The sequence below is a fragment of the Triturus cristatus genome, chromosome 7 (assembly GCF_964204655.1).
Source record: "Triturus cristatus chromosome 7, aTriCri1.1, whole genome shotgun sequence".
In the NCBI taxonomy this organism is placed as follows: domain Eukaryota; kingdom Metazoa; phylum Chordata; class Amphibia; order Caudata; family Salamandridae; genus Triturus; species Triturus cristatus.
Genome location: NC_140590.1, coordinates 577,243 through 603,831, shown reverse-complemented (window position 1 = coordinate 603,831; position 26,589 = coordinate 577,243). Strand labels below are relative to the sequence as shown.

Sequence of the window (26,589 nt, the reverse complement as noted above, 5' to 3'; positions counted from 1 at the left end):
TTGTGTAAAGGCTAAATGCAGTCCCACAATGAAGTTAGCCCGTGGCTCAAGCAGGTTGTCCCATTGGCCCATGCTGTAGAGGGCTGAAGCACAAACACAACAAAGACCAATGGGTGAAGAGAGCTCGCTGAAAGCCACGTTATGTTAAGATATTATACATGTAATTTCTGCAACATCAAAAGGTGTTGCTAGCGTCAGACCTAGAACTACTAGCAATGCTGCATTTTTATCTCCCAACTGGCTCCTACTAATTGTCTCTGTGTGATGCATCGAGTGGCGCATCTCACACACAATCAGTCAATTAGGGGTTTATGCTCCTAACCCGTGAGGGTCTCAAGGCTCTAGGGGGGCGGCTCCGTAGGGGACTGGGATCATTTGAAGAGCCTGTTCATCAGGGCCTTTCTGAACTATTTATTTATTTGAAACGTTTTAAAAAGCGTGACCATGAGTATCAGAGCGCTCTACAAAGTGGCGTAATTATGAGTACAACAACAAAATGGAACAAATTAGATAACTTAACAACAAAAAGGTCAAAGGGGGCAACACACAAGATCAAAGGGGGGCATGGAGAGTCAGCCAATCTAGTGGTACCTGAAAGGTTTCAGCAGATCAGATTTGATCAAAAGGACCAGTGAGAAGAAACATAATACCAACTGAAACAGCACAGTAAAAGAGTATCAAGACTAGGGGTGGGCGGAATTTGCGAAATCCACTTTCGCAAATTATCGCGAAAATGTTAAAAATTATCGCAAACACGCGGAAATATCGCGAAGATGCGGAAGTGTTTTTTCCCGCATGTTCGCAAGATTTTCTGCATGGTTACCAATGCGGTTGCTCGCGGGCGCGGCCATCTTGTTTTCAGTTGTCTCGCAGTGCATGACCGCGAGAAGAAAGATGTGATCGCGCGACGCATGACGTCACTGTGGGCGCGAACTGTCGCGAGACAGCTCAAATGGCTAAAAACAATACAACATCTCATGGAGAACGCGACCGGATCAAGAAAACTTGTCGGCGAACGCAGGGATTCAGGTAAGGCGATCGCGCACGCGCGAGAATGTATTATTTTACAGCGCGAGCAAGAACCAAATTATCGCAAAGCTGCGGAATGCGGAAATTTTGACATTTTCGCGCTTTCCGTGGAACGCGAAAATGTCAAATTATCGCAATTTTCGTGAACGGAACAAAATTTTAGCCCAGGCCCAATCAAGACCAGAGAAAGAAGTAGACTGAGATGGTATCCGGGTTGCTGCTGTTGATGGTCATTCAGGAGTAGCCATTTTGCATGTTTTTTGAAAGAGGCAGTAGATGGGTTGGATCTGATCTCGGAGGGATGAGCGTTCTATATTCTAGGAGCAAGACTAGAGAAAGGACGATTGTATGTGTAGGGCTTTGCTAGAGATGGAGGGGGAGGTCATTCTAGGTATTGGCTGCGAAGTAGGAGAAGGACGTTTCACCCAATCTGGTCTTGTAAAACAGTGGCATGGAGGCCAGGGGGGTGTCGGCTGATAGGAGGTTTCTCTTGGGGCATGGAAGGAGAGGCGGTCGTATAGGTATGTTGGTCTTATTTTGTGGAGCGCTTTGTATGCATGTGTTAAGAACTTGAAGGCTATTCTTCTTTCGATGGGGGAGCCAGTGGAGATCGCAGAGGTGTTGGGTGATGTGGTTGCTTGTGATGCGGGATGTTTAGGATCAGTCTGGCTGCGGGGGAGTTTTTTGTTGATTCCGGCATAGAGGGCCTTGCTGTAGTCCAGTCTGCTAGTGATGAGGGCATGACCGTTTTTTTGGATTCGAAGGGGATCCATTTACATGTTTTTCGGAGTATGCGGAGGGTGTTGAAGCAGGCCGAGGATTCGCTCTTGATCTGGTGGTAAATAGTGAGCAATGAGTCCAGTATGATGACGAGGCTTCGTGGATAGTCTTTTGGGTGGGGGGTTTTCCAGTGTGGGGGGGCACCAGGTGTCATCCCAAGCTTGGGGGGGTGGAGCCAAGGATGAGGACTTCTGTTTTCTTTCTGAGTTGAGTTTCAGGCAGCTCTTCTTCATACAGGTTGTGATGGCTTTCATCTCTTCTTGGAAGTTGTGCCTGGTGATGTTGGGTTTCATGGTGAGGGAGAGGATGAGCTGGGTGTCATCAGCCTCGGAGATGATGTTGAGCCCGTAGTTTCTGAGAATGATTGTGAGGGGGCCCATGTAGATGTTGAAGAGGATGGGGCGGAGGGAATATCCTTAGGGTACTCCATATCTGATCTCTGTCGGTTCTGAGATGTAGGGTGGGAATCTGACTCTCTGTGCTCTACCTGTGAGGAGTAAGCGTATCCAGTCGAGGGCCTTTCCTCTGATGCCGGCATCATGGAGTCTGGTGGCTAGTGTGCGGTGAGAGGCAGTGTCCAAGGCAGCTGAAAGATCCAGGATGATGAGGGCTGCCGTTTGGCCCTGGTTGAGGAGGGTTATTAACATACCGCTCAATGGAGTGTTGATTCATTTTCAGTTTATTTGCATTCAGCATAGTTGGGACCTTGCTGTTATAATATAAAAATTAGGTGGTTGCAGATTATGTAATTCATATGCAATACAGGAGGTTTCTGGGAAATCCCAATGCAGGATGGAGAGTGGGGGACACAACCACCAAGAGAATATCAGGCCGGGCACTGTCCGGATTATGACAGGTTAGTTCATTTAGTAAAATGAGTTTAGTATAAAGGATTGAACATCTGTGGTATAACAACATGGTGTCAGTGGTGAGATGGCATGTCCTATATCTTGAATATTCAATCAATCAATCAATCAAGTGTCTTGTAAAGTGCGACTACTCACCAGTTTGAAAACCCTAGTATCCATACCCTCCCACCTGAAGATTGCTCGACCACGCTGTAGAAGACCAATCCCAGGACAAGCATTAGAAAACTAACCATGAGTGGTCAGCGAGAGGATCTTCTTACCCATTGACTGCATAATAATCCATAAAAAGCCTGGTGGGCAGAACTGGACCCCATTATGCATTACAGGGAGGCATCTCTATAGATTACAAGGTGCATTCCTCAATGACGCATTCCTTAATGATCGCCAGAGCACTGAGAGCCAAGCTAGAGCTGTGTAACCAGGAGCAGGAATACCAGTCACACTCTGATGCCAGTTTACCAGGGCATCAATAGTGGCCCAAGCCTCCCCCACCTCGCCACCAACCAGCTTAAACCCCAGGACGCCAGTGCCACTCACGGACCATTGTGCAACCGCATAATTCTGCCAGCTCCACCCTGTAGAGACTAGAACCAGAAGTGGGAGGGGCCAGCACAAAGCATCACAGCACAGGTACAGCAGCCTCTGCTCTGCCTAGCTCCCCTCTTGATGTAGTTGCCATTGTATTTTCTATTGATTGACGGACAGCGATGCTATAAAGGGAACATTTCACACAATAATGGGTCCTCTGATGGGCTAGGAGACAGAGAGTATTCCTACAATATTCCCAAAGACAATTGGTTCCTCTGAGGGCCATGTAGCAAATGCCCACCAACGAAGTTGTACCCGCAAGAGACAGCTGCATGTCATTGACCATTGACACACATCATCTGCTTAGAGCATGACCACTTGGTGAGCAAATCATAAAACCCCCACTAGCAATGTCCATTATACATTCTGCCTATTATGTGTCATTTTCTACAGTGGGTAATCTATCTCAGCATATGGAACCTGGGACATGGCTGAGTCAATAATGCTGGAGGGTGAGTGGGGTTGTAAAAGTTTTATAGCCTTACGGCTAGAGCAGTCGACCTCGAAGCTGGGGAACAAGGTTCACGTATCGGCAACGAAGCACAACAGCCTGTGATTCTGGGCAGACCGATTAATCTCCCCGTGTTTAACAAAAATGCATGTGTCCATCTGTAACAAAACTGGTGCTCATGTAAAGCGTTCTGATACTCAAATGTCTCTGGTCCTGTTCGTGCTATATAAAACTCTAAAAATGAGGTGTAATCAACTACCCAGGATACGGACGGGTGGGGCCACAAGGTGGTGGCAATCAACAGTACTAGGAGCATTTGTTTTCACTTATTTGAACAAGTAAGGGCAGTCAGTGTGGGCACTCTGGGAGATGGTCTGGACAAAGGTGTCTACTTTAGTCCAATTCTGCCTCACAAGAATGTAGGGAAGACATGCCCGGGAGAGCAGACTAGTCCAATCCTACAATCAGCTGCCCAGACTTAAAATGGGCTTTGAAAGCGGGCTAGTCCAATCCTACAATCAGCAGCACAGGCTAAGAATGGGCTGTGAGAGCGGGCTAGTCCAAACCTACTATCAGCAGCACAGGCTTAGAATGGGCTGTGAGAGTGGGCTAGTCCAATCCTACAATCAGCAGCACAGGCTTAGAATAGGCTTTGAGAGCGGGCTAGTCCAATCCTACAATCAGCAGCACAGGCTTAGAATGGGCTGTGAGAGTGGGCTAGTCCAATCCTACAATCAGCAGCACAGGCTTAGAATGGGCTTTGAGAGCGGGCTAGTCCAATCCTACAATCAGCAGCACAGGCTAAGAGTGGGCTGTGAGAGCAGTCCTTTTAGTAGTCCAGGCCGAGCAGCCAACCATGTGGGAAGAAGTGGGGAATTAAAGCCAGCAGATTAGATCGAAACCACAAAATAGCTACTTATATCTAAATAATTTTTTACGAAGATTGAGGGTTGAATGAACTAGCAGAGTATCTCAATGCTGACTTCAGAAAATATTTGTTGCAAGTAATTGTAGTTCCACTTCACTTCTTTCAGAGTTTAAGTGGTTCTTGTCTTTAGAAACCCTCTCACAAAAGTGTCTGCGAGTGAGGAGACTAATGTCACTGTAAACTGCAGGATTACTCAAAATTCTATTGGCTTCCTTCTTCAAAACAAAAATATCTCTAAACTGAGTCACTCACCCAGCTTTATGGACTGCAGTACTTCAAAAACTGGAAATCCGGAAAACGAGTTTTCAACTACCAGGTTCTGGAAATGGATATTCACTGAGGTCGACAGGCAAAGCAGCGTAGAAGAGAATACGCTACCCCCCCTGGCGTAAATTCAGTCAGCGATATGTGCAGGAACAAATCGCTGCTTCACCTTGAGGAAAGACGGTTGAAGTACGCTGAGCGCATAGAGCGCGAGAGCGATAGACCCAACACTTCTTTCTTTGGCAGAACACTAGAGCGCTCAACAACTGTGGCACTTTTGGCAGCCGCCATCTTGGATTGCCGCTGAGAGCCCAAATGGATCTGCTTAAGCAGCACCTGAAGGTACCTGTGTGACATGTATCAGTGTCGCTTACCCAATTGAATACTAAGCAACTTCTTATTCTTTTGCTCAGAAAAGGGGTTGAAACAAGCAGATTTTGAACATTATCGACTAGTCCTGATAAGGAAAGTTTGAAACTACCTGCACCATAAAACGTCTTGCACACTGTGGTGTTCTACACAGCAAGGAACCAGTGGCTGCTCACTCTTCCTGCCTCCTTTTTAATAGAGAATATAGAAATGGTTTGTTTGTATACTGTATAAATACCTAACAAAGTGCCTCTAAGTTAAGCCTGGCTGCGTCTGCACCAAGGAACTGGAGGTTTAAGCACAGGTTAATTTAAGGGACTTTTGTGGTTCACCCCTACAAGAATCTTGGTTGTTTCTTGAGAAGAGTTTCACCTACCTCAACCAATAAACAATTTCTTACAACCCTCCTCAAATAATAGTCCAAGTAGAACCTCTCAGTACTGCGCGTGGAGGGTCTACCACAAATGTGGGCGTTTTGCCACGTAAAAAATCTGGTCGGAAGTTACCTGTAGTAACAGTATAGTTGTAAATTGCAATTATTCTGACTCTACCCCCTAAACTGACAGGGTGGAGACATATAAGTCTACATCTTTGAGTAACTACACTCACAAAGTGTGACTACCAAAAAGCAATAAAGTTGCTCAAACATGTAAAAGTAAAGTTAGACATGTAACCTAAACACTGATGTAACTTACATTTGTGAATAGATCTTAATATGTGGTCAACCTAGTTCAAAATCTCTTTTATCCTTTGCTTGCCGATTAAACTGTTAAGCATAAAAAGTGTAAGTGTGCCGGACGGCAGCCTAATTCCCTGCCTATTTCCTAAAGCAGTTCCTAGTTCTTTAAAGGAGATATTTATTTTATTTAGCTGAAAGGTGCTCATGTTAATACCCTATGTAGCATAAAGGAACAAGTTTCCCCAGTAGGAGTTGAACCAGAGACATTGATGCATACATCCCTTAGGTGCGGTCTTTGTGTCCCACAGACCACCTCAGAGGCTGCTGAGTCGACGTGTGCATCCGCGCGTCTCCCTGGAACAGTACAACCTGGCGGTGCAGCGCTGACCTTAGAAGAGTCACTCGCTGTTCCTTTCCATTATCCTCTGAACAATTCTAATTGAAAAGACAAATGGCTCTATGTGCTGTACTTCAACCTGGATATAATTTAACCCTTTTTAGGCCTCTAAAACCACCCAATATGAATTGAATTCCTTTGAGCTTAGAGCATGTGTCTTCAACAAGTCCCTTAGAAGCTGCCAGAAGCTGGTAGAAACCTTCAGAGTAGCCCCAGCATTGAGTTCATTTTTAACTAAGAACTGCAATACATAAGTGCTGCATTTTACTTTTGAAGTTAAAAAGGCTATGTTTATTTGACATTATTATCAGGCTGCAGATAGCAGAGCCAGATAAAGTGCTCCACTCAGGTTTATGACCCATGTGCATCACTGTGGCTCAGAACTGAAGCACTGAGGTATTTGACTCTTAAATAAAAGTTGTTCTCAACTCAATATTGGAGCACGAGAACCAAATGATATTTCTGAATGCTTTTAAATGAGAGTAAATTACAATGAAGAGTTAACTTAATAATTATGTTGACTCTTCATTTCAAATGTCTTCCTTTCTAAACGTCCCTTTCTAAATATCACATTTTCAAACAGCAGACATCTTTCTCCCAGTGCAGACACAGTGCCATATTTGATGCAGAAAAATACAGCCAATTTCTTTTAAATGGGAGAAATTTAAAGTGAAGAATTTGTTTTCTATAAATCAATGTCTTACTTTTGAAGCATGTTTCTCCACTTTAAATTCCTTTCCTTTAAACACATGATTGCAGTTTCCTGTTATAAATATGGCACCATGCATGCAGGTCAGTGGGAGTAATATGCCTGCTGTTTGTAAAGACATTTGGACAAGGGAGCACATTGAAATGATGAGTTGTATGTGATGCAAATAAACATAAAGTTATCTCTTGAGTTGAATCTTCCCCCATTTCAGAATATCGCATTTACACACAGCAGGCATCTTGCTCCCAGTGGCTGCCCTATTTATAACTGAAGAATACAGTCCTTTTTAAATGGGAGAAATTTAAATTACAGAAAAATGTTCCCTCAAGTGCAGACAAATGTTTCTTATTATTAACATTTTTGCAGAACATTTTTCATCACTTATCTCCCGTTATAAAAAATATTTGTATGTTTGTGTTGTACAAGTAACGGTGACTCACATGGCGTAAGGCCCTGTCCCACAAGTACATATGACACAGGCTCTCAGTCACCCATACACATATATCCCATTCATTCACGCACATGTTCATACATCCCCACAGACCTTACCCTCCCGGACACACATGGCAGCCCCATCATATTGCCCCTAGTCACAGTATTTTGTTCAAACCATAGTGTCGGGCTCACTGGACATTTAAAGTCACTAAAGCTGGGCGAGTGGGTGTCTGGTGACAAAGCTCGAGTTACTTGGCCGTCAGAAACTCATGAGGATTTCCACTGATCAGAAGTAGAAAAGGTTGACAACCCCTACACCACTGAACCTGTGTTATCTAACCACTGGTGTTTTGCATTGTACATGTTTGGTGTGAAATGTCTGGGCACTAGGGCATATTACATATTATTTCTTGTGATGTACTAAGAGGTATTTAGTCAGCCCACACCCAGCGCTGGGAGGAGGTAGAGCCAGAGTGCTTTACAGCAGAATGAAAGGAGCACCAGTTTACAGAGGCCATACACAGTCAGCTGAATAAACAAGATCACATGGGCGAGGCTTTAGTAACCGCGCCATATGACATCAACTGACCCCTCCCCCTGGGATGGGCTGTGAATTGAGGCCTTTTTAACCCCAGCACAGAGTCCTCTCTGTGCTTCTTCTGGAACTCTTTCAGCGCGGAGAAGAAAGGCAGAAGATGAGTTCTGTGATCGCTCTGCTCCTCCTGGCTCTGCTGGGGCACAGCTCAGGTGAGTGCAGCGCGTCCAACAGGTTGAGCCCATGTATGTGCCAGAAGCTGTCACAGCAGGCCTCCGTGCAAAGGGTCAGGTGTACCAATATCCTGGCTGTAAAAACGGTGGGAAATTACATACTGATTTTTGCAACAAGAATTTTATTTTGAAAGTTAACCTTTTTATTAAGAGGTCGGTTCAAAAATGTAATAATCAAACAACCTTCCTAATTAATATAATAGTTGCACATTGGGCATATTGTAATTTTTTACCCCTCCTGGGATCAGCTGCAATCACAGAGATGGTTGTGTCTAAGGGTCTGAGAACCACTCTTCCTATGATTGCATTCTACAACAGAAAAACAACAGAAAAAATGTAAACTCAGACAATGTTACTTAAAGGAATTGATAATACTTAAAAAAACAAAGTTTGTAAAAATCTCAGTAAGAGCAGACAGAGCAGGTAATCCTTTTGGCAAACCATTTGGGAGTTGGTAACAGATCAATGGTTTGCAACTGAATTACACAAACCATTGACACAGTGAGAGGGTGTGGCCTAACGGCTAGAGCGATTACAACCTCGAAGCTGCGAAACCTGGTTCAAGTCTTGGCAGGGACGCTCAATATTGTGTGATTCTGGGCAATCACTTAATCTACCAGTGCCTAAAAAAAGGAATTTGTCCATCTGTAACGCAACTGGCACTCATGTAAAGCGCTCCAATATCTTTGGGTGGGTTCATTAATTTATTTATAGAGCGCATAAATCACCCCCGGAGAGGTATCTCCACGCTATAGGTAGCATAGCAGACAGTACAGACCCAGAGACCTAAACTCAGAAGAGTTCTGTTTTTAGGTGTTTCCTAAAGAGAAAATAGTCTGAACATTTTCGAAGATGTACCGGTAGCTGATTCCAGTACGGGGGGGGGGGGAAATATAAGAAGGCTTTACCACCTTTATGGGCTTTCCCGAAACGAGGAATGACAAGCAGGAATTTTCTTTCCTGATCAAAGGGCTCTATTCGGCTGGTAAGGGATGCGTTTTTCTGTTAATTAGGCGAGACCTCTGCCATTCAAAGCTTTGTGTACTATACAACAAATCTTGAATTTCACTCTCTTGTGTATCGGCAGCCAATAGAGTTGACGCAACAGGAGGAGGGAGGCAGTTCTTTTTGGTACATTCCTAACAAGACAGGCAGCAGTGTTTTGTACCACCTGGAGTCTATTTAAAATAAGAATCATCTGCTGCAATCAGAAGGGCATTGCAATAGTCCAGATGGTTCGCCACAAGTGCCTGAATATGTGTTTTACTCACAGAGAAGGGAGGGAGAGGGTAAACTCTTGCCCGTTTGCTTATAGGTGCACAAGAAAAAAGCCATCACCCACAGTTCTGCCAGACAGAAGGCCTGTGTGCAAGATGTGACTCGTGACTGACTACGCAACACGTTCATCTCTTCAGCTTATTGTGAAGCTAAGTGCCGCTGCCGACTGACAGCTTCAATGTGGCCCCAAAGAAAGGTGCTACCAAGAAAGTCTCTAGTGGGGAGAAGAAGAGGCAGATTTCCACCACTGGCGTGCTGAGCACTACCTTTTTGAAGAAAGTTGTGCCTGCCTCACTGGCCTCCAGCGAGCAAGCTGAGAGCAGCATCCTACGCTAACATCACCCCCCAACCGAAGCCCAGGACCATGTCTGTCAGTGAGGCAGCCAGTGCAATCATGTCAGTGCCGACTAGTAGTGATGGTTTGATTAAATGGTTTACTTCTTTCCTCGAGGGCCGCCGCCAAACAGTCTGGGTCTCCCAAAGCACCGCAGAAATGCCGCCATTGGGAGTCGGAGTTCCACAGGGTTCCGTATTGAGCCCGACCCTCTTTAATATCTTTATGGCCCCTTTGGCGGCACGAGTGGAGGCTTTCGGGGCCCAGATTGTATTGTATGCAGATGACACCCAACTGCTCTTTACGTGTAAGAAAGAGGAGGCATTTGATGGTGTGGGCATTCGGGGCTGTCTGGGGATGGTCTTTGACTGGTTCCAGCAGAACAGTCTCAAGGCCAACTCCAGCAAGTCAGAGATCCTCTTCTTTGGTTGCACTGCTGACCCTGAATGGCAGGTTTGGTGGCCTATGGACATGTGCCCTCCGGCTCAGTCCTCTCTGGTCGCCAAAAACCTAGGAGTTAAGCTGGACAACAAGCTTACGCTAAAATCACACATTCTTGGTCTGGTTGGCACATGTTTCGGCATTCTGAAGATGCTCCGTAAATTCTTACCATTGCTTTCTGAGGAGCATAGGCGGATCATTGTCCAGGCGCTAATTGGCTCGAGACTGGATTATGCCAATGCCCTCTTTTTGGGGCTTCCGGACTACTTGGTTCAGCGTTTGCAGGTGGCGCAGAATGCGGCGGCGCGTGCTATTTTTGGCCTCCGTAGGCGTGCGGGGGTCTCTGGGCTACTGCAAGCATTGCACTGGCTGCCTGTCCGGAAACGGATTATGTTTAAGACTCTGACTCTTATGCACAAAGCCTTGCTTGGTTCAGGGGCTAAGTACCTGCAGCGGAGGTTGACTTTCTATCGCCCCGCTCGTGCTCTACGTTCTGAGGCATTATACCTGGCTTTGGTGCCGCGTGTCAAGAAAGTTCGTATTGGCGGGCGTTGTTTTAGTTTGAATGCCCCCCGCCTATGGAATTCGATGCCTCTGGCTCTACGCAGCACGCCTAATCTGTTTCTGTTCAGGAAGAGCCTTAAGACCTGGCTTTTTAATCTTTAGGTCTGTTATTTGTTTCTTTTATGTCTATCGTGTTTTCTGTAGTTATGTTACCCTTGCTGAGCTGTATGCGCAGAAGCGCCGGGACACTCTATCGGAGTAGCCGAGCGCTATATAAATGTTTAGTAACATAACATAACATAACATGTTGAATTGGATTTGTCCCTTTCTCAAAGTATTACACAATAGTTTCAGGAAACACAGCAAAGTGGACAGCTGCTGCTGCGAGCAATAGTATATTTGTCTGATGTTGGAGCAGAGCAGGAGGTTGAGCTTCCTTCAGAGCAAGAAGTTGAACCTCCTCTTTTAGAATCATTGGCTACCAGATCTCCAACGCGGAAAAGGAAGGGTACTGCAGCACCATCTTCTCCAAGCACCACTTCTGATGATGATGATAGGGACATGGAGTGGACCCCGACAGACAGAGACTAGGAGACAACATGATAGGCAAGGGAAAAGAAAAGTTTCAGAAAGACTTAGACTTAGGGAAGATATGAAGAGGAGGATGACGATGACAGGGTAGTCATGGTGCAGGTGACACAGAGAAATCTGACATTGCTATTCAACCAACACCAAAGGGATGTGGCTCAGGTAGGACCACCACCAGCTCCCATATTTGCAAAGCCCCAGCTGAGACCTGCACCAACACCTGCCTCAGGAGAAGCAGACAGGCACTCGATGACATGCCCGTCATCCTCCACTGCTTCCTCAGGTATTTGCAGTGACACAGTAAAAAAGTACTCCTCTCCAGTTTGAGACTTTTTTTACAGTTCGCAAAGAGGGATTGCAGTATGCACCGTTTGCCGCACAAATGTTCGTCGAGATAATCCTGGTACACATTAGGGTACTGGAGGCCAGACGATCAATATAAAAAAACACCACACAATCAAGTGGGGGGAACACCTGAAAAATAATTGCTGAACGTGGTAGAGGTGGAGAGAGCTAGGAAACATCAGCTTCAGGTCCAATCACAGTGGAAGATGATGATGAGGAAGAAGAAGGTGACATTTCCATGCAAATCAGCCCTGTCCCCAGCACTGTGTCAGCAGATTAACCCACCTCAGCAACATCACAATGGCACAAGAAGACACAGGGGCATATTTGCAAGCCCCTATTGCCACTGAAATGTCACTTTTCAGGACGTTGTGGTGGGATAGGGGCTTTGTTTTATTTACGAGGCAGTGTTAAGCCACTTAATGTGGCTTAATGCTGCCTTGTAAATATGCACACTTTCACGCTATACTTAGCGTGAAAGGGGAGAACAATAGGTGTTGCTGTGGGCATTCCACAGCGACACCTATTGATTTTGATGCTGACCCATATTTACAAGGATGCCATAAATATGGGGCAGCACCAAAATTAAGACCAGAGAAAACCTGGTCTTAGAAGAGAATTGTTTAATTTCTCCTCGTTTTTGCTGTTTCATGTGTGCTGTGTTGGCAGCACACTTGGAAACAGGAAAACGCCAATGATTGCAATCATTTAAAAAAAATGACATTTTGCAACTTCTATGTGTGCTGCATTGAGCAGAACACATAAAAGTTACAAAACGACATTTAAAGATTGTTTATGTTCAGGAAGGGACGCCTTCCTGCACATAAACAATCTTCCCCTGCAACGCAGATACCCTTGCACTATGGTGCACCTGTGCATCCATTGGTGCTAGGCAGCTTAGTTTAGTGCAAACGCAGGGGGAAACGCAGGGCTGCACCATATTCTTGTAAATATGGTGCAGCCCTGTGTTTCTGAAGCCTTCTTGGCTTAATGGCACGATTCTCCACTTTACTAATAAATATGCCCCAGAGTGAAATTGAGACACAATGGCATACCGCGACTGCCCCACCACTGGGATGCACATTGAATATACCACTAGCATCTACTTTTCAAAAGACACCTGTGTCAGTGCCCCGGGCTACTATTACGGTCATGTTTAGGCAGGAGGGGCCCTACAAGGGAAACCACTCAACCACACGTTTGTACAATGGAGAAGCAGGCAAAAATGTTAGTGATGGACTTCCTCCATTTATCTTTTGTGGAAGGAGTGGAATTCTTAGAATTTGTGGCAGCCATCTGCCTGCAATGAAAGGTACCAAGAAGGACCTATTTTGTTTCAGCGCTGCATCATGATGTGCTGCAGTTTGTTGGACAAGCATTGCAGCAAAGGGTTGTTCACACCATTCACATGTTGACAGATATGAGGACCACTTGTCAGGTGACTGATTACATGTGCATCACTGCACACTGGATCTTTTTTGTAGGGGTAAAGCAGAAGGTATCTGCATGTCTCGGCCTTGAAGAACGTTTTGGGAACGTTCAGCTGCATGCAGCAGTGACCATATTTGCCATCACATACAGCTATAAACATCTTGGAGGAATTTAACAGCAAGGTGTATGAATGGCTGCGACCCAGAGGTCTTAGCATTAGATTTGTTGCCACAGACAATGGCAGTAACAGAGTCAAGGCCATGTCAGATGGAAGCTATTTGAGGGTCCGGTGTTTGGCCCACTGCATCAGGTGGTGCAAGACTTCCTCAAAAAGGAAGACATAGTCAACAACACACTGACTACCTGCAGAAGAATCTGCACTCATTTCAGCCATTTTTTAAAGCCCAGATGCAGCTGCGGATTATTCAGCATTATAATGGAGCACCAGTTAAAGCCCTGACACAGGAGGTGCCAAAATGTTGGAACTCCACTTTTTACATGTTGCAACGTTTGTGTGAGCAGTACAAACAGATCAATGAATATGTCATTCAAAGAGGAGGGGATGCAGTTAGGAAAGCTATTACCATGGATGCAGACAAAAGGGGGCTAGTCAAATACCTGACACAGATGCTACTCGCTTTTGAGGTTTTCACACAGGAAGTTAGCAAGCAGGACAGTATGATGGACCAACCTATCCGTTTTTGCATCTCCTACAAGACCGGGTAAAGAAGGTCTCAGGAAGGTTCACCTCCACAGGTGTTAATGATAACACAGAAGCCCATACCTTGGATGAGACCTTAGTCTTTCGCTTGGCTTCTAATACAAGGCTGCAACATGACATTATATAGTCCAAAGAGTACATCTGCGCCACACTATTTTATCCATGGTACAAACAAATACTGACCACTTTCATTCCTTTTTCTAAAGGAAATGTTTTAAAAATAAAAGAGGTTGATTGTAGAGCGAGCCAGAGACTTGGAAAAACTGCTGGAACTTCGAGTCCCACCCTGCAGTTCTGGTGTGTGCAACTTCCAGAGAAGGCAGTCTTGTCTCACACCAGCCAACAACACCATCAACCTGAACATAAGCAAAGATAGCAATAGAGTGACCGGACCCAACCTCTGTATTGTATGGGTTTCAATTGGCAGGGCTCAAGTCCAGCACCAATGACCATCCACAGGATGCTCCCGGAGTATCTGGATGATCCAAAAGAAGTCTATGTGAATCAAAATCCATTTATGTATTGGTATGGAAAGATGCACCAATGGCTAGAGCTCAGTAGGCTGGCAATAAAGTATCTGGCTTGTCCTGTCACCAGTGTCTCTGCTGAATGTGTGTTTAGTGCAGCTGGTGCGGTTGTCACAGTGAGAAGGACTAGTCTCTCACCTCAAAACATGGAGAGATTAACTATGATTAAAATGAACCAAAATGTTATGCCACACAATTACACCATTCCTGAACCAGGAGGAGCAGGATGACTATTGGTTCAAAATTGAATCCCCATAGTAGAACTCCATCAACTCTGCCCACCTCTAGTGTATAGTGGAAGTAGGCTGCATATTGCTGTGTCTATAGTGGTGTTAGGCTGCTGGTGCTGTATTTATAGTGGAGGAAGGCTTCACAGTGCTCTGTGTGTATAGTGTAGTTAGGCTGCAGGTGCTGTGTGTATAGTGGAGTTAGGTTGCAGGGTGCTGTGCCTGGAGTAGGGTTAGGCTGCACAGTGCTATGTGTATATAGGAGGTAGTCAGCACGGTGCTGTGTGCAGTGTGGTTAGGCTGCAGGGTGCTGTGTATATAGTGGAGTTAGGCTTCAGGGTGCTGTGTGTATGAAGGTGTTAAGCTGCAGGGTTCTATGTGTATAGAGGAGTTAAGCTACAGAGTGCTGTGTGCATAGTGGAGGTAGGCAGCATGGTGTTGAGTGTATAGCAAGGTTAGGCTGCAGGTTGATGGTTGAATAGTGAAATTAGGCTGCAGGGTGCCTCAAGCTTGCCACCCGGAAGCACCACCAACTGATCCGCGACACCAAGAAAACTGCATTCAAGGACCGGTTGGATAACAATGCACACAACAGCAAGGAACTCTTCAACATCGTGAAAGAGCTCTCCAACCCCAACGCCGGAAACAACGACACCACCCCATCGCAAGAACTCTGCAACTCCCTCGCCTCCTACTTCCACAACAAGATCGCGGACATACACAACAGCTTCAACACCCTACCGACGAACGCCACGTCCAACCCGACCGAACCACCGCCCCCCACCTCCACCCGCCGCGCCTGGACCCCGATCTGCACCGAAGAAACCGTCCGCATGATGAACTCCATCCACTCCGGATCTCCGACCGACCCCTGCCCTCACCACGTCTTCAACAAAGCTGACGCCGTCATCGCACCCCACCTGCGGGACATCATCAACACCTCCTTCACCACCGCCACCTTCCCTGAGAGCTGGAAGCATGCCAAACTCAGCGCTCTACTCAAGAAACCAACAGCGGACCCCACCGAACTCAAGAATTACCGCCCCATCTCGCTGCTCCCGTTCCCAGCCAAAGTCATCGAGAAGACCGTCAACAAGCAACTGGCCGCCTTCCTCGAGACGAACGGATCCCTCGACCCCTCACAGTCTGGCTTCCGAGCCAACCACAGCACCGAGACCGCCCTCATCGCTGCCACCGATGACATCCGAACCCTGATGGACAACGGAGAAACAGCGGCCCTCATCCTCCTAGACCTCTCCGCGGCCTTCGACACCGTCTGCCACCACACCCTAGTGCAGCGCCTCAGCAACGTCGGAATCCAGGAGAAGGCACTGGAATGGATCATCTCCTTCCTCGACGGAAGAACACAGAGAGTCCGTCTACCACCGTACAAGTCAGAGGCCACCAAAGTCATCTGCGGCGTCCCTCAAGGATCCTCGCTGAGCCCAACCCTCTTCAACGTCTACATGAGCCCCCTCGCGGCCATCGCACGCCAACACAACCTCAACATCATCTCCTACGCCGACGATACCCAGCTGATCCTCTCCCTGACCAACGACCCCGCCGCCGCCAGAGCCAACCTTCACGAAGGAATGAAAGAGGTAGCCGAGTGGATGTCGACCAGCCGCCTGAAGCTGAACTCGGACAAGACGGAAGTCCTCATCCTGGGATCCTCGCCCTCCGCCTGGGACGACTCCTGGTGGCCCCCCGCCCTGGGCACTGCACCCAAACCGACAGACCACGCACGCAACCTGGGCTTCATCCTGGACTCCTCCCTCTCCATGACCAAGCAAGTCAACACCGTCTCCTCGTCATGCTTCAACACCCTGCGCATGCTACGGAAGATCTTCCGGTGGATCCCCACCGAGACCAGGAAGAATGTCACCCAGGCACTCGTCACCAGCCGACTGGACTACGGCAACGCCCTCTACGCCGGAACCACCGCCAAGCTCCAGAAGAGACTCCAACGGATCCAGAACGCCTCAGCCAGACTCATCCTCAACATCCCACGACACAGCCACATCTCCGGACACCTAAGAGACCTGCACTGGCTCCCGGTCAACAAGAGAATCACCTTCCGTCTCCTCACCCACGCACACAAAGCTCTTCACGACCTAGGCCCGAGCTACCTCAACAACCGCATCAACTTCTACGCTCCCAAACGACACCTCCGATCAGCCAGCCACGCCCTCGCCGCCGTCCCCCGCATCCGAAGAACGACAACAGGAGGAAGATCCTTCTCCTACCAGGCCGCCAAGACCTGGAACTCCCTCCCGACCGACCTGCGCCTGACCCAGGACCACCTCGCCTTCAGGAAGAAGCTCAAGACCTGGCTGTTCGGGCAGTAGCAGCACCCCCCTCCCCCCCCCCCCCCCCCAGCGCCTTGAGACCCTCCGGGTGAGTAGAGCGCTCTATAAATGCCTATGATTGATTGATTGATTGAGTGTATATAGTGTTATTTGGCTGCACAGTGCTGTTGAGTTAGTTTACAGGGTGCTGTGTGTATAACAGAGTTAGGCTGCACAGTGCTGAGTGTATAGTGGAGATAGGCCGCAGGCTGGAGGATGCAGTGTGTACATTGGAGTTAGGCTGCACAGTTCTGTGTGTATAGCAGAGTTAGGCATCATGGTGCTGTGTGTATCGTAGAATTCAAGAAATCATACACAGATTTATAAAGTGCGGCAAATCACCTGTGAGGGTCTTAAGCTGCTAGGGTAGCTAGCTGCTTCATGGTGATCTGTTCATTTGAATAGCCAGATCTTGAGTCCCTTCCTTAATTTCTGGAGCAATAAGGTGGACTTGAAGTGTAGAGGAAGGTCCAACCTTTGCTTACCAGACACATGAAGGAGTGTCCTCTGCTGTTGCCTCAGCAGATCCAGGGTCTGTAAAGAAAGATGGAGGCGAATAGTAGGTGTCTGGTTGGTTAGGTTAAGGTTGTGCATTTGTTAATGTAAGCTGGTCCTTCATTGTGCAAGGCTTAGTGTGCATGGGACAACATCTTGAACTGGAATCTCTTCTTGATCAGGAGCCAGTGCAGCTTCTTTAGATGAAGTGTGATGTGGGTATGTTTTGGGAGGTCGATGATAAGTCTTGCTGCCGAATTTTGTATTGTGTGTAGTGTCTTCAGGAGGTGTGAAGTGATTCCTATGTAGAGTGTGTTGCCGTATGTAGAAGAGTAGGATCTGCTTCACATGGTTATCCCCACATTTTGCTGCTGTAACACTGTTTTTCGACTTTAGTCTGGCTGGGACCCTGCTATTTAGGGCCCCAGCCTAGCTGCTTCCTCTCTAAATTGATTCCATGTACCTTAGGTACATTACAGATTGGATTCTAAGGTGCCCTTATAAGACCCTAGTATATGGTATACTATGTACCTAGGGCACAGGTACCCCAGATGCCTACCAGGGACTGAAGCATGTATTATGCCACCCCTGGAAAGCCCTCCAAAATGACACCACAGGTCTGCTACTGCAGCCTGAGTAAGGTGGTGCATGCACCCCTTATCGCGGTATAGGTTCATTATATCTCACCTATCACTGCACATAGACACCTATCAGTCACCCCTATGGCAGGCCTTATCAATCCTGAAGGCAGGGTGCTTGGTTATATGTGAGAGGGTGCCCAGGCATGAGCTGAGCCCCTCTGCAGCCTTCGAATTCTATCCTGCGGGGTTGTCAGTAGTGCAGCCTAACCATAAACTCGTGGGCCGCAATTTTGTGATTTCTCTTGAGGTCCCTTTGCTATCCCTGGTCTGTCGACTGGTGGGTCCCTGTGAAGATAACTTTGATTTCCCTTGGGATTTCCTGGTTGCTCCAGATGTGCCCTCACTCCCCACCAAGTGGTGACTCTCTCAGACCTTGCTGGTCTGCACCAAAGCATCTTTCTCCTTTCTGCATGGGTTGCTGTTGCCAAGGCTTGTTGTGTCCAATCTGGGAACTGACGCTACAGCACTCGTCATCCTTTGAGGGACAGCTCAAATCCAGCTCCTGGTTGTCCTCGATGCCTCCTGGTCCTCATGGCTGAAGAGTCAAGCTTCACCTTCTTCACCTGAAATCACCCGACATCGGTGGGCATTCGCCTATTGGGCCCCTGGTCACTGGCTAGTGACCAAGACACTGTCCCCTCTGCTTTTAGGTTCTTCTCAACTTTGATTAAGGCTTGGAACTCTTCGGACACTTCGCATCTTCCTGGCATCAGCACTTCTTTGCCAGCTCCCATTGAAAACGACGACGCGACCCGACACCATTTGACACCTGTGCACCCAGCTTCCCTGGGCGAGGTAACTCGACTTCTCTGGTGCTCCCGTGGGTGTTGACCCTAGAACTTCCTAAGTCCAAAAGGGTTTGGTCCTAGCTCATTTCTAAGTGTCCCTAATCTTTAAAAATCTATCCGCGACTTTCCCCATAGAAGCTAACAGGAGCTTGCGGCTGTGTTCTCACACTGCACACGACCCCCGTGGGTCCCCTGTGTCACTACCTTGGGTGATTCCTTGGGTCCCAACGATTCTACAGGCTCTAGGCCTTGTGTCTAGTTAAGTTGTGGTTCTTATACCACTATTTTAGTATATGGTTTGGCTCGCCCCTAGGGCCGGATATGTATTTCTGCTATTTTACTGTAATATTTGAAGAGTAACTTACGTGTTTGGACCTCTAGCCTCGTAAAGAGACTAGTAGGGTGTGTTTAGAAATAAATACATATATTTTATATATATACCTCGTGTGGTTGCCTTTCATTGAGCCATTCAAGATATTATTGACTGGTAAAACAAGCTGCTTTTTATTCCTTTAAGACTTAGCCTGAGGGCTGCTCTCCAAAGCTACCACTGGGATAGCTTTCAATAAAGGTTGTCTTTAACCTATTATCAACTAGGGATTGTTTGGACTGGTGCATGGTGCCCACTATAATTAGTGGACAGCATATACCAGGCCAACTTCTCACACCGTAGTCTAGGCTGCTGTTGATGAGCACCTGTGTGACGGTCCTCCTGGTGTTGACTGGGAGCCACCTGAAGATCTTGAGTAGAATGCATAGGGTGCAGAAGGAGGCAGATAAGACTGCGTTTACCTGTTTCTTCATATACATGCCGAGGTTGCCGTTGTGTTCAACCAGGGAGGGGAATGGGCTGAGTTCAGCAGACCACCATGGATCGTTCTACGGAGAAGTGTTGTTCCCAAAGATGAGGAATTCTTTCTTGTTTGGGTTAAGTTTTAGACAATTGTCCCTAATTCAGTGGGCAATGTTCATCATTCATCTGTGGAAGTAGGTGTTGAAGAGGGAGGGGCTGAGGGATGATTTTGTGGAAAATGCCACAGATGATCTTCTTGGGTTCCAATGTGAACAGTGTGAGGTGGATTCTCTTGGTTCTTCTGGTGACGTATGAAGAGATCCATTTGATGGCATCTCCCTGGATTCCAATGTGGTGGATGGAGTCTGTTGATCAAGATGTGATGGGAGATGGTGTCAAAGGCAGCTGACAGGTCCAGGAGGATGAGGGCTGCAGTTTTGCTGCAGTCCAGGAGGGCCTCATGTCATTTGTGGCTGTAATCAGGGCTGTCTTGGTGTTGTGGTGGACTTGGGACCCAGGAGGTTTCTACGTTCCAGGTGTTCGGTGAATTATTAATTGATTGCCTTCTCAGGAACCTTCACTGTAAAAGGGAGCAGGGAAATGGGTTGCTAGTTCTTTGGTTCTGCTGAGTCAGTGGATGGTTTCTTGCAGTTACTTTAGCATGTTTCCAGTCCTTAGGGAAGGAGGCTGAGTTGCAAGGATCCTCCCTCAGCCCTACACTGTTCAACATTTACATGGCCCCGCTCGCACACGTTGCCCGACAGCACGACCTCAACATAATCTCCTATGCCGACGACACTCAACTGATCCTCTCCCTCACCAAGGACCCCATTACCACCAAAGCCAACCTCCATGAAGGAATGAAGGCCGTCGCCGACTGGATGAAGATCAGCCGACTGAAGCTGAACATGGACAAGACGGAGGTCCTCATCCTTGGCTCCAACCTTTCAGCCTGGGACAACTCCTGGTGGCCGATGGCACTGGGGGCAGCCCCGACACCCACCGACCCCGCACGCAACCTGGGAATCATCCTCGACTCAACGCTCTCCATGACCAAGCAAGTCAATGCCATCTCCTCCTCCTGCTTCAACACCCTCCGCATGCTCCACAAGATCTACAGGTGGATCCCAACAGATACAAGAACAGTCACCCAGGCCCTCGTCAGCAGCAGACTCGACTATGGAAATGCCCTCTACGCGGGATCCCCGACCAAGCTCATCAAACAACTGCAACGCATCCAAAACGCCTTGGCACGACTGATTCTCAACAAACCACGCCACGGCCACATCACCCCCCACCTGAGAAACCTGCACTGGCTGCCCGTCAACAAGAGGATATCCTTCAAGCTCCTCATCCACGCACCCAAGGCACTCCACAAGAACGGCCCAGCCTACCTCAACAGACTACTTTCCTTCTACATCCCCAAACGCCAGCTCCTCTCCGCCGACCTCGCACTCGCCACCATCCTGTGCATCCAAAGAGCAACCACCGGCGGGAGATCCTTCTCCCACCTCGCCGCCAAGACCTGGAACACCCTCCCACTGAGCCTATGACAGACCCAAGACCTGCTGACCTTCAGGAGGCTACTCAAACGTGCTGTTCGATCAGTAGCGCTCCCCCCAGCGCCTTGAGACCCTCACGGGTATGTAGTGCGCTCTACAAAGGTCTGATTGATTGATTGATTGATTGATTGGAGGTGTTTAGGACTTTCTTGAGCTCATTGCTAATAATTTTGATCCCAAGGTTGAAAATGTGTGGGGGACAGGGATCTGTGGAGGCTCCCCAATTCATGGAGTTCATGATGGAGTTGTGAGGGTGTCCCAATGTGTGAGCAGGTGTTCAAGGTTTGTGTTCGTGGCTGTGAGCAGGCTGATGCTGTTGACAGAGGAGGGTTGGGGTTTGATGTTTTCGTAGATGACAGAGATCTTGTTGTGGAAGAAATCTGCCAAGGTGTTGCGCAGTTCTTGGGAGGGGATGATGTTGTTCTCAGCGGCGGCTGGGTTGGAGAACTCTTTTACGTTGATGAAGAGCTTCTTGCTGCAGTTTGTGCTAGCTTCTATTCAGTCTGCTAGGGCGTTCTTCTGTGTTTTTTTCAGGAGGTAGAGGCACTGGTTGAGTGCTGTTTTGAAGGTGACGTGGTCTCCTGTGTCTTTGCTGGTGCGCCAATTCCTTTCAAGTTGCATCCAGTTGAATTTGGTGCGATTCAGCTCTAAGGTGATCCAGCTGTTTCTTCAGCTTGTTCCTTTGAGTTTGGCTGGCTTGCCGGGGTCGAATGGGTTGGGTGATTCTGTGATGCACTGGTAATAGTTCTTCGCAGCCTGTTCTGGGTTGAATGTTGTGGGAGGTGGGAATTGGGAGTGTTCTCCACTGGTCTTGTGATATTTTTTACCAGCTTCTGTGTGAGGAGCTGGGGGCATGGTGTCAGTGTTTGTAGGTCCTTTGCTGGTGAAGTAGACCTAATAGTGGTTGGTCCATGTGAACTGTGAGGCGTGGTTGTATTTGAATCTACCGCTGGAGGCAAAAATGGGATTGAGCGTGTGTCCTGCAATGTGGGTGGGGTAGATGACAAGTTGATTGAGGTCGATGTTGCTTGTGCTTTCCAGGAGGGTTATTGTTTTGATGTTGCTGGGATGGTCTAGGTAGAAATTAAAATCTCCAAGGAATATGTAGTGCTCTGAGTCAATGGCGATTGTGGTAATGAGGTCATGGATGGCGTTGCAGAAGCTAGGGTGTGGTACTGGTAATCTGTATGCGAAGGTGCCTCTGATGGTGCTTTTCCTGTCTATGTGAATTTGCAGTCGTGCAGCCGATTGTGCCCTTGTAGATGATGGCAATTGCACCTCTATGTTTGTTGATTTAGTCTCGGTGTGTTATTTTGTGTTATTGTGTAGCCTTTGGGGGTGGTGATGTCCAGCACAGAGCTGGGGTTCTGCCAGGTCTCCATGAGGAAGATGACGTCCGGGGTGAGGGATGAGATCATGTCCCAAATTTCCGTGGTGTGTTTGCCGAGTGATTGTGCATTGAGTAGAATGCCCTGGAGTTGTGCCGTGGCATTCTTGGTAGGCATGGTGGGTGCAGTCATGCTTGTGGTTCTCTAATGTTGTTGATTGCTTCAGTGTTGCAGGTGAAGTGGAAGAGCTGACAGGAGAATAATACCCAGGCAGTGCTTGGAGCTGTGCGGCAGCAGTTGTTATTGTCAATGTAGCCGGATCTAGGGTCTGTGGTGGTGGTAGCTACACGGGGTGGAAGAACCAGGTCCCTAGCACTTGGCACGCTCCAGGCATGGACAGGCACAGTTGGGATTGACTTTGGCATGTCTGTTGCCTGCGTCCATGCAGCGGCCTCCATAAGTAGTCCTTGGAGGTGGGAGGGGCTAGCAGGAGGCTGAAGGGCACGGACCAAGAAAGAAACGACAGGAATGGTGATACATGGGAATTAGGGTGCTGTGTGTAAAGTGATGTTAGGCTGCAGGTTGCTGTGTTTTACTGAAGTTAGGCTGCAAGGTGCTGTGGGGCAGATTTACGAGCCACCTGCGCCACCAGTATGTCACTTTTTCTGACATACTGGTGGGGCATGTTACTGCTCCATATTTACAAGGACAGGAAAATCCACCCAGCGAGGCTTTTCCTGTCCTTGTAAATATGACCCCTTTACTCGCAGCACTTTGCGTGAAAGGGGCATTCCATGGGTGTTGCTGTGGGTGTTCCCACGCAACACCCATGCAACGATACGCATTTCTAGATTTACGAGGAATTGTAAATATGGAAATGCGTGTGAATGCTACACCACCCTAGGGGTGGCGTAGCGAGGTGCAACGAGGAGAAATGTTTTCATTTCTCCTCGTTTTTCCTCGTTCAATGTGTGCTGTAGTCTACAGCACACATAGAAAGAGGAAAATGCCTATAGTGATAGTTTTTGTGCGGAAGGTGCCCCTTCCTGCACAAAAACAATCTCTCCATGATTCATGCATTCTTGCACCATGGTGCAAGGGTGCATGCGCCGATGCATGGCTGCAGGTGGTGCACCAGTGCAGGGGGAAGCACAGAGATGCCACATATTGTTGTCAATATGTTGCATCCCTGTGCCTTGAAAGTGACTCAGTGTGGCGCAGCCAAATGGCTTGCAGAATGCACTGAGTCACTTTTATTGTAAATCTTCCCCTGTGTGTTTAGTGGAGGTAGACAACATGCTCCTGTGTCTTTAGTGGAGGTAGGCAGCACGGTGATGTGTATACAGTGGGGATAGGCTGAACAGTACTGTGCCTATTGTGGACTTAGGCTTCAGGGTGCTGTTTAAATAGTGGAGGTAGGCTACATAGTACTGTAGGGCATATTTATGGGAATGGTGCGCAAGGCAGCCCAGCAAGTTACCTTCCTGCGCTGCACCAAAGAGAAAGTGTGGAAATGCACCGTATTTATGAGATACTGTACTTCCTGTAGTTTCCCGTGCACTGGTGCCGTTTTGGTAGTCTAGTGCCAATGCAGACACCCTTGTACCATGGTGCAAGGCTGCCTGTGTTGTAGACAGGATTCTTTTTGTGCAGGAAGATGCACCTTCCTGCTAAAAACAATCATAAAGGCGTTTTCCTCGTTCTACGTGTGCTAGGGTGACTTTAATATCCACAGTGAAAACACCTCTAATATAGACGCCACAGCTTGTTTGGCAGATTTGGCTACACTTGATCAATTGAAGATTAACTACGCCCTCACTCACTCAGCAGGGCACACATTAGATCTAATTTTAACCAATTCCTCTAATATCCTCTGAGGGGAACCTCGCCTTCTAACTTGGTCAGACCATTCTCTGTTAGATTTCCAAATCAGGAGCCCTAGAAATCATTCCACCCCTAAAAACCACGCCACACGCTGGTATAAACAATGGCATAAACTTAAACCTGACCAGTTCCAGACTTTTTTCCGCCCCTGGAACACTGACATTGACACAGACACGGGTAGTGTAGAAGAACAGCTAGCTCACTTTAATTCCATCTTACAATCTACTGTTGATCACTTAGCACCTCTGAAACAACAGACCCACCCTCCCAAACACTCTCAAACCAGTTGGTACTCCCCTTTCCTTCTGACTGAAAAGAGCCAATGTAAGACATTGGAACGGAAATGGCGGCATTCACACAATGCACAGGATAAAGAGAGATTCAAAGTCGCACTGACCTCTTATCATAAAAATGTAAAGTCTGCGCGCAAACTATTCATCGCGAAAGAACTAGATCAGGCCGGTAACAACTTTAGGACTCTTTATCAAATCCTGAAGTCCTTCACTAACCCTAAGGCATGCAACACTGCAGAGGCTCGCTCTCAATCCCTATGTGACAACGTAGCGACCTATTTCATCCAGAAAATTGACTCAATCTACCTTAAAATTATCCATACCAGTGGTACCCATAACAATCCCTCTACAGAATGCTCAGTCACCTCGTCCAATGCTGCGCAACTGCAGAACTTTCCTTACTTACACCTGAAGAGGTTGAATCCCTGTTGACAAAAATTAAATCCGGGTCCCCCTTAGATGTGATCCCGGCAAAGATCACCTTCCGGCTCGCCAAACAACTCGCCACTCCTATCTGCACCATCCTTGAGGGATGGCAGAGTCCCTCCCAAATGAAAAGCAGCTCAAGTTGTTCCTATCCGGAAAAACCTCAAAGCCCCCATAGACGAATTGTCTAATTATCGCCCCATTTCTCTGCTCCCCCTTTAGAGTAGGCTACTGGAAAAACACATCAACAAGTACTTATCTGATTTTGTAGAAACCTCGCACTGCCTGGATGTCTCCCAGTCAGGCTTCCGGGCCAAGCACAGTACAGAGTCTGCCCTGATAGAGGTAACTGATTACATCATAATGGGACTGGACAAGGGTCAGGCAGCACTTTTAGTGCTGCTTGACTTATCGGCGGCATTTGACACCATCTCGCACCAAATCCAACTCGAGAAACTTCAGAACATCAGGGTTCAAGGGGCTGCACTGAAATGGCTGGCAAACTTCCTAACGACAGAACTCAGACCGTTACCATGGGTACATTTGGATCCAAAACCACCAAAGTAACCAAGGAAGTACCGCAGGGCTACTGTCTGAGCCCTACCCTATTTAACATGTATTTTGCTCCCTTGGCGAAACTAATGAGGACTCTAGGGTTTAGTCCCATTTCTTATGCGGACGACACCGAGCATTTACTCTCTTTTGATAAATCCAGTCATAATATCCAACTCATCTTCACTGAGGAGCTTGAAGACCATTGCTGCCTGGATGAGGGCCAATTTTCTTCAACTGAATGCAGAGAAATCGGAAATTATGTTGTTTGGAGGCGTGGCAGTAAGCTGGCACCCAGCTGGTGGCCGGAGGAACTGGGCTCGGCCCCCACCCCAATAACAGTTCTCAAGAATCTGGGAGTCCGCATTGACCAAAGACTTACGCTCGAAGCACATGCCATCACCACGGCGGGGACATGTTTTCACATACTCAGCCTCCTAAGAAGAGTATTTCCTTTTTTACTATCCTCCACTCGAAAAGCACTGATGCAAGCTCTAGTGCTGAGCCGACTCGACTACTGAAATGCATTGTGTGCTTTGGTCAACGAGGCTTCTTTGGACAAATTGCAAGTAGTCCAGAATAGTACGGCCCGCCTAGTAGTGAATGCGCCTCCCAGAACGGCCTCTATGTTGCTTCTAAATAAACTCCACTGGCTCCCTGTGAGAAAACTAGGGAAATTCAAGATTTGTTGAACTGTTTTCAAAGCTCTCAATGACCTGGGTCCCTCCTACCTATCTGACAAATCGGCAAGGTACACCCCCTCTAGCTCCCTTCGGTCAGGATCTAAACTACTTCTCTGCACCCCGAGAATTAAAAA

At 47.6% G+C, this 26,589-nt stretch overlaps 1 protein-coding gene across 1 annotated transcript in view; it reads left to right on the top strand.

Annotated features, from left to right (window-relative positions):
- Nucleotides 1–8,117: 8,117 nt before the first annotated feature.
- The window catches only part of LOC146808655 (fish-egg lectin-like), a 134,073-nt gene continuing 115,601 nt past the window's right edge, over nt 8,118–26,589 (top strand). Inside the window, exon 1 of the mRNA XM_085615450.1 lies at nt 8,118–8,245. Within this exon, the coding sequence (XP_085471576.1) occupies nt 8,194–8,245 (52 nt within the window). The 5' untranslated portion in view covers nt 8,118–8,193. The remainder of the gene's footprint in view (nt 8,246–26,589) is intronic.